The 8,937-nt window shown below is 38.3% G+C and overlaps 1 protein-coding gene across 1 annotated transcript in view; it reads right to left on the bottom strand.

Annotated features, from left to right (window-relative positions):
- The window catches only part of LOC111870038 (hepatocyte growth factor-regulated tyrosine kinase substrate), a 29,288-nt gene that overhangs the window by 1,849 nt on the left and 18,502 nt on the right, over positions 1–8,937 (bottom strand). Inside the window, exons 10-13 of the mRNA XM_023861988.2 lie at positions 5,975–6,208; positions 4,498–4,714; positions 2,052–2,236; positions 1–46 (exon numbers count right to left, since the gene is read on the bottom strand). Of these exons, the coding sequence (XP_023717756.1) occupies positions 1–46; positions 2,052–2,236; positions 4,498–4,714; positions 5,975–6,208 (682 nt within the window). The remainder of the gene's footprint in view (positions 47–2,051; positions 2,237–4,497; positions 4,715–5,974; positions 6,209–8,937) is intronic.

Here is an 8,937-nt window from a genome sequence, read left to right as displayed (position 1 = left end):
CTCGTTCCTGTTCCTGTATTTTTTGAAGCGCAAGCTGGCGTTGATACTGCAACACCATAAATATAACTTTAGCAATAACAGAAACACTCCATACTTTTGAGATCCACTAAGTCAGAGAAGGAAGAGCATATATCAAAGTCCAGAAGAATAAATACGTGCACAAACATGTAACAACAGTCACTGAGACTAGAAGGAAATTTACATGTTAATATAGGAAATGAATGTGGTATAACACTAATCTCATCACCATAATGAATAGTTTAATTCCTATGGGTGATGACAATCTAAAATATTATGCAATAATTAATTTTGTTGTTCAACGAAACATCAAGAAAAATTTGAAATATGCAACCTATTTTCTACATTTTGTCCTGAGGTGCGTGCTCATTAATTTATCTAATATAAAAGTAAATTTAAAAATACAACTTATCTAACACCAATTTTATTTTATTTTGAACATATATCTGTAATCAAATAACAAACTATAAATGTAAAAAATTAAAAATATTTTGACATATTAAATGAAATTAACTTTCTATAACACAATCCACACATTCTTTTCCTAAACTTTTCAAATGTTTTATAGCCTAAATAGCCTTGAGAATTACTGTAGTAAAACATGAATAAAATAATGTAACTACTGTGTTCATAAACCTCACAAACTAATTTTGTTGCAATGCATCACCTTAAAGAGAGAGAGAGAGAGAGAGTTTTCAGTGTTTATTTACATACTTGTATGAAAAATTAAAATATTTGGTTACAGTCAATGTGTTCTTTCAACATTTATTTTACTAACATTTCATTATATAATAAAGTCATACTTTTAATGGCCTACTATATTATACTGTGACATGTTGCGCAACGGAGAACCCTCCCTCCCACCAGCAGTGACGCGGCGGGTGAGTCAGCGCTCCCCTCCCCCCCTCCGCATGGTAACGTAACGCGCAACGCGCGGTGACGCAACAGGATGACGTGGAACCGGTTCCTACTGTGACGTGGCACTGATTCCTACTGTGATGCGACGCAACGACACTGTTGACGCGGGCAACAGGTAACAGCGAACGGGATATAAACCGGCTGAGCAGTAAGCGTGAGTTAGTTGTAATGTGGTCATCACCGAGTTCAGTTCCGAGTTAGTTCCGAGCAAGCCTACGAGCGAGTGTGTTATCAACAGTTCTCCAGTCAGCCGACTACAGTTGGAGTATAGCAGCCGTCACGGAAAGAAGAACCGGACGTGTGTGTGATTGTGTAATTGGGAGCGTGTGATACAGTGATACATAGCTCCCCTACTGTAAACGTGTAGACTACTGAAGACAGAGTGAGCTGATTTGCGAATAGGGTTATAAATCGTGAAACCCCGCAACAGTGTTAACAGATTAATGCGATTAGGGTTATAAAGTGTGAAACCCTGCAACTGTGTGATAATTAATTGTAGCTGTGATTTGTAGGTTGTTAAATAAACCAATTAACAATCCATACGACGTGCTCAGTAGCAAGACATGTGACAATACTATGCATTATCATGAACAGTCTACAAAAGTCAAGACACCAAATGCAAATGGAGTTCATTCAGAGTTATTTTATGACTGGTGGTTTACTGCCAACCAGTTCATATTTGCGACAAGCCCCTTGAGACCCATGACCAGAATTTTTATTTTCAAACTGAACACTTGCGGTTATAGTCCTTCTGTAACATCCCCCCTGATGAGAGGATGCATCTGTTGTTTACAATTGCTGCTGGGCCTCGCCAGCACAGTCATTCTCAGGTCTGAGTCCCACAGGACTCATTATCATATTTTACTGTCTGATTTGAGACTCACCCAACCTGGAGGGCCAGGTCCCCATATTTATATCCCCTAGGAACAGGGTTGCCCAGTTATACCCCCAGGCACTGGGTTCCGTTTTTGTCACCTTCTATGACTTGCAGGGCTACAGTGTGGATATCTGACCCTGCCTCCACAAGGGATTTCTCATCAAATATCCTCTTTTTTCTCACTGGAGTTCATGTTCTGTATGTAGCATACATGAGCAATAAGTTTAATGACACCTACTTGCAAGTATTCTTGTTTTTTCTTGCGCATAATCTCCAGCTTGTGTGCCATTTGCATCTGTCTGATCCTCTCTGCTTCCTCAGCCTGGCGGCGCAGTTTCTCACGATACTCTTCCCTCAGAGCATCCAATGCTGCACGGGCGTCCTTCACTTGTGCCAGTTTGTCTTGCAGTTCCTCATAATAAACTGCAACATCAACATGCTGTTTGTAAGTAAAGAAATAAATACCAATCTGACTTTTGTTAAATGCTCCTTTCCTTATGCTGTTTAAGAATTGAGATGCATCATTTACAGTGCCATGGTTACAGCTCCACTGCAATATGTGTTTCTTGATAATTGTAACCCCCTTTAGTAACTCACATTCATCATTTTCTTGCGTTATTACATCTCTCAGTATTTTATTGAAAAGCGATATCTTCTTAAGTACACACATAAGCGGCCTCCGTAGTCTAGGGGTAACGTTCCAACCTCATGACTCAAGGTACGGGGGTTCAAACCTGGCGGAGGTCGTGGAATTTTAAGGGCGGAAAAATTCAGGGAACAAGTCCTCCAGGAGGGACTTTAAGCCATGGGTCCCATGTTGTAAATTTACAGCACATAAAAGATCCTCATGTCTCTAGGAGACCTCTGAGCAAAATTAGGCAAAATGTTTCCTGCCCAAGTAGTATCCAATGCCTCCAGTAGATGGGGAAGTTATCGGGTATCAATGCCAGTAGAGGGCTGATCTCACTGGCAGAAAGGGGAGAGTTATTGGGTACCACTGCCAGTAGAGGGCCGACCTCGCTGGCAGAAAGGGGAGATAGTGGGCACCAGTATCAGTAGGGTATGGCAACAGTAGAAATTAAAGGGGGATGTATAATAAGACTATTAGTTGCAGTGCATGGGGAAACCCACCCCTTCTATACTGAATAACTGAAGTACACACATTTATTAAAGCACAATCTGATTTTTATATTAACTGTAATTTCTTTCTGTTTTGTGCTACCTCAACAGAGTTACACTAAGTTACAGGGAAATACTTTCATGCTAGAAAGCATTTATCTTAAATTGTATCTTCCTTTTATAATCTACTGTGACCACATAGCATCACTATACAAGGTGTAAGTGAAAGGTGCGGACAAACTCTGGACATGAGTTCCATGTATGAAAACAACAAAAATTATCCACATCAACACATGTTTGGAAAATTTCATTTGTGAGTTACAGCTGAAAGATTACATTTATAATATATGCTCAAAATCTCTTCCATGAGATTCAATGCTTGCCTCAACATGTCTCATCACGGACCACTGCAACCGAAGATGCGGGGGTAGCTGCAGATAGTCTGACAGGCATCTACAATGCGATGAAGTGCCATCTTGTTGGCAACAGGAGCTGTATACACAAGAAATTTCAAGTGTCCTCACAGGATTAAAATGTAGCAAGTGCGCAGGCCATGCAGTGTCCCCTCCTCTACCTATCCATCTGTCGTGATAGGTGTTTTTGAGAACATCTCACAGAGCGCGTCTAAAATGTTCCAGAATACCATCATGCATGTATCACATTCATGCTCTGACTACCAGTGATACATCTTCCTGCAGCTTTGTCAGATCATAAGAGGAAATTATTTTGGTAGTGGTTGCCGGTATGCTGACATTGCACTTGTTGGCAACAGGAGCTGTATACACAAGAAATTTCAAGTGTCCTCACAGGATTAAAATGTAGCAAGTGCGCAGGCCATGCAGTGTCCCCTCCTCTACCTATCCATCTGTCGTGATAGGTGTTTTTGAGAACATCTCATAGAGCGTGTCTAAAATGTTCCAGAATACCATCATGCATGTATCACATTCATGCTCTGACTACCAGTGATACATCTTCCTGCAGCTTTGTCAGATCATAAGAGGAAATTATTTTGGTAGTGGTTGCCGGTATGCTGACATTGCAAAAAAATGCAGGACTAATAATCACCACCAATCCCTGCCCACTCATTTCTGCTGAAATGCTACTGGTATCTATACACAGCATCCTTTCAGCTATAATTCGAGAATTAAATGTTTCCAGACATGCTGATATGACTTTTTTTTTGGTATGTGGAACTCATGCCCAAAGTTTGTCTGCACCTTTCTGTTACACCATGCATTAAAGATATCACAATCAGTGGCTTCAAATTTCCAGCCATTTTCCAGACAGTAAAAGAACACAACACAGATTCCCAATTCAGCTCAGCTGTCGTACACGCAACAAAATACACGTGAATTATTCAGTACGGCTCTATCCCTTTTGCAGCTTTAAAATTATTCAGATGTATGCAACCATGATCACTCATTTCAAATAAATATGAACGAGTATAAGCCAACCCAACCAACTCCATCACCTAATTGTTTACATGTAATGCGATTCCCGTCCTTTCCTTTGCCGAAAGCCGGCGAGTTTTCCAGATTCCCAGTTACTGAGTACCTTATACTCACCTCTGCTGTCATCCTGCTGCTGAATGTGCTTCAAGAGACGTGAATGCATTGCTGTGATATTCATGAACAGTGTCTGGACAGAGCTGTCATTTGCAATGCTCCGTCCTCTACTTGAATTGGATTTCATTCGGTTGACAAAGATTTCAACTTGCATCTTCAAGGTCGCAACAAACTCCTCCATCTCTGTATCTGTCTCCCCATTTTCATGACGATGTTGCTGATACAACAGAAAACATGCTTCCAAGATCCCACAATAAAATGCAACAAATCGTCACCTTAGATTGGAATTTCTGCATGATATATTGAATTGTGCCTGTCAGACTTCAATGTCAATGTTTATAAATAAATAAAACCAAACAAATAACTACAAAAACTAACGAAGTTTGCAAATCTTATCTCTTTATAACAAATGATGTAAATACAAGAGTCTCGTGACAAATTCACATTATTCATTTTCAATAATGTGTTGTTCAATAATGTTATCATCTTAAACCTGTCTTATTGAGCAGAACTGATTGATCAATTAACTAAACTAAACTAACTGAACTGTGGTAACAGACTCCATTGATTCAACACCCTAACACCAAAGCCCTCCACTGGAACAATACCAATCAAGCTCATATCTTGCAATCAGTTATCCTAAGATCCAGTTTCATATTATCCTTACATTTCATTCTTGGTCTTCAAATAAGTTATTAATATAAAGTTTCATGTTATATTTGTGCAACTAATTTGTACTGATTAATTTAACACTTGACAATTCTAGTCAGTTAAGCCTGAGAATGGACTTAACATGTATGTATTTTTCTAAATGGGAAAACTGGACTGACAACTTCTGCTCTTTGCGTGAGGCTCTATTTGTCTTATATATATTTTAATATCTTAAATTTTATATGTTATATTTAATATTGTATATTTATATTTATTGCATGTGATCTCTTATGTAAGACCATGTATGTGACAAATTTTATATCCAGCCCTACTGGGTAACAACTGGATATATGAAATGTAATTACAAATAAAATAAATAAAATAAAATAAACATATTAAAATTAAAAAATAATATTGAAGAAAAAAAGACTTGGTAACACAGCCTACTTACGAGTAAAAGCATCAAGTTTAGTCCTACTCTTTGACCAGTCAAACTGATGCAAGTGACAGAAAGCTTAAATTTGATTCAAAGCGATATAGAGCAGTTATGATCTTTCAATATTATTACAAAAGTTGTCAAGACAAAGAGGATAAGAGCAAATGTGGTATAAATCACAAAATTTTAAGTATATCTGTGTATGTTGTGACATTATATTTATGAATATCAGCGTGGTCCTATTGTAAATAAATGTTTTAAGACCTGAAAAGGTAGAATTTTTTTTTTTACAAAATACACGAACAAAACCAAATCACTTGTGATACAGAATTTTAGGACATTCACCATTCAGTGGTGTAAATTTATTGCAATGTTTGTAGTTGCACTCACAAGTTTGTTTGAAGGAGTTGTAGAGGACATAGGTGCAGAAGGCTGCTGGCTCAACGGACTGTCTACCCTACTCCCATTTCGATCTGATACATGATGAAGTTGCTTTTCATGCTGCTGTGCCTCTTCTGATTGACGCTGCTCCCAATATGAACGGTTCAAGTAGCGAGCAAGTTCTGGGTCTACATCATCCTCTGGTACTACCTGCTGTAGATTAGGACTGCCACTGATATTCTCCTGAAATAATGCAACTTCAATCTGATAATGTTACATCTCTGTCAACATGCCTTAACTAAAAGGTTCGTTTGTAGGGAAGGTGATCATTATATAAGCAATAAGATTATAATATCTACTAATGGAAATTAAATAAAAAGGTTTTGAAAGTGGGGCATTCTATATGTTTTTCAAATTTAGCACTATCTCAAAACTTTGACTTTGCACTTGCTTATATGACAACATTTAAGTTTCCCAGTGAAAAATCATTTCAGTCTGAAGAAATCAGTTACTTCCAAACTAAAACTAGGAATTATTTTACAATACGCATATATACCCTGGATGCTACACAAATTTCTTGTACTACAGTTATTCCAGCAAGGTAGGGTTCCCCTCTTCTATTATGATGATGTCAGTTTTTCAGTCAAATACTGCCATGACAGTAACTTGTTCTCAATCCCTCATTTCACATAACACTGAACATTATAGACTTTGAAGGATTCTGATGATGGTGTATGCTGTAGAGAACTATAAGGCTTATTTTGGACTCTATCCATCATCTGGTATATATATATATATATAAGACTAAAAACCACAACCAATCACTGGATTGATGCTAGCTCTTTCTAACAGGCCCAACTGAGTAGGTCTATCTTACCCCATCCACCTGAGGATGGAGACAGATCCAGTCTCCAAAACGTTGTATTTTTTTGTCATATATATACCAGATGATGGATAGAGTCCAAAATAAACCTTATAGTTCTATACTGAACATTATATAACTCTTACCACTAACGGGGTTTACTACAAATCCATGAAACAGTCACTAGAATACAGTACCTTCTTTTATATTTATGCTACCAAATTTTTAAGAGGATAGCGGTTAAACCAAAAAATGGTAGATTATCTATAACTTACCACAATAACACAGAAACTGTATAAAACCCACATTATTTCTCCATGTAATGATAATCGATAAACCACTAAGTGTAGATATACAGAATTTCGTATGGTGAAAATTACTAAAACATGGTGATGGTACTATATTCTGAAGTTTCAACCTTCAAACACTGGAAACATAACATATGGAAATTCAAAATGAGGACAGATTAGTTTGTATAATTATTAATTGATACATAAATATCCCTGAATATCAAATACAGGCTTCCAAAACCTATGCATTCAAAGCTGGACATACTTACACGATGATATTGTAAATAGCATGAGTGACTATAGATGAAGTTTCGATTGGTAATCAGATTTATTGAATATTATATTTAAGCATCCTGTTGCACTCCATACGATAAATGATATAACCTCCGTCTCAAGTGCAAACAATATATTCTTGTGTCTTTGATCTTGCTCCCTACACTGCATGTTTCGGCCTCAGACGGCCATCATCAGGTGTATAACACGTTGATTTATTGAACTCTTACAGATCATAACTACAAGTAACTATAGTGCTATTGCTAATTCACATGCTCAGCAGTTCACTACAGCATGTACTAAGCCTCCTCAGTCTGCTGTGTCTTCACCAGTTGTTGCCTGATAATGGTTTCCAACAGTGGATGTTCCCCTTATTCTGGGTCCATCACATAACTGGTCACATAGTGTTTGTTCTTGTCTCTGTAGTGAGTTCTGATGTGTCCTGTGATTGATAATCCCACCAACTGCAAAATTTGCTGTGTTATCCACTTTCTATATGATAAAAACAAGAGTGCTACAGAAATCCACTGTTAATTATGCACAGTTTATGGCCAAAATGTAAGACATGGTGTAGGATGTTCAAAGATAAGCGGGCGAACGAATGTTGACGACGAAGAACTAAGTGGTCAGTCTGTAAAGAGTGATAATTTTGTAAAATGTGCTGACCAAAACAATTATGAAAGACAGCTTCACAATTTCAGAACTTTGTGTGAATTTCCACAAATTTCACGAAATGTCTTCTAAGAGACTGTCACAGTTAGGCTATGCTAGGCTATCACTAGTTTTGTGCATGGGTTCCAAAAATGCTCATGGGTGCACACAAAATGCAGAGAATGGCTTCGGCTTTGACTTTTTCAGAAATATACCACAAAGAAGGCGATGACATTCTTAATCACGATGGAACCTGGGTTTCATTTGTGAATGCTGAAACCAAAGAGCAGTTAAAGCAGCGGATGCACACATTCACCAAACAAGCCAAAAAAGTTCAAACAAGTGTACAATAAGCATTTGCATATAGACGCTCGCACTTGACCACTGCTAGAGCATTTCAACTGCGGGGTGTTTGACCACCCTCATTTCAACCCTGATCTTGCTCCGAAATGACTACCACCTGTTTACCTGCCTGAAGGACTGATTGGGATCACTTACTTACTTACTCATGGAGCTCAGCCCTTCTGGAGGAGCTGCCAATTCTGCAGCTTCTCAAGAATTTCCCAGCATTTTATGGAACCCAAAGGTTCATTACCGTGTTCACAAGAGTCCTCCACTGGTCCCTATCCTGAGCCAGATCTATCTAATCCATATCATCCCATCTTATCTCTCTAAGATCCATTTTAATATTTTCCACCCACCTATGCCTTGGTCTTCCCTGTGGTCTCTTTCCTTCTGGCTTTCCCAACCAACATCCTATACGCATTCCCTGTCTCCCCCATTCGTGCTACATGACCTGCCCACCTCATCCTCCTTGACTTGATCATTCTAATTATACTTGGAGAATAGTACAAGTTATGAAGCTCCTCAATGTGCAGTTTACTCCAACCTCCTAT

Source organism: Cryptotermes secundus, unplaced genomic scaffold (genome assembly GCF_002891405.2).
Source record: "Cryptotermes secundus unplaced genomic scaffold, Csec_1.0 scaffold109, whole genome shotgun sequence".
NCBI lineage: Eukaryota > Metazoa > Arthropoda > Insecta > Blattodea > Kalotermitidae > Cryptotermes > Cryptotermes secundus.
Note: the sequence above shows the minus strand (reverse complement) of the source record. Positions and strands in the feature narration are given on the sequence as shown.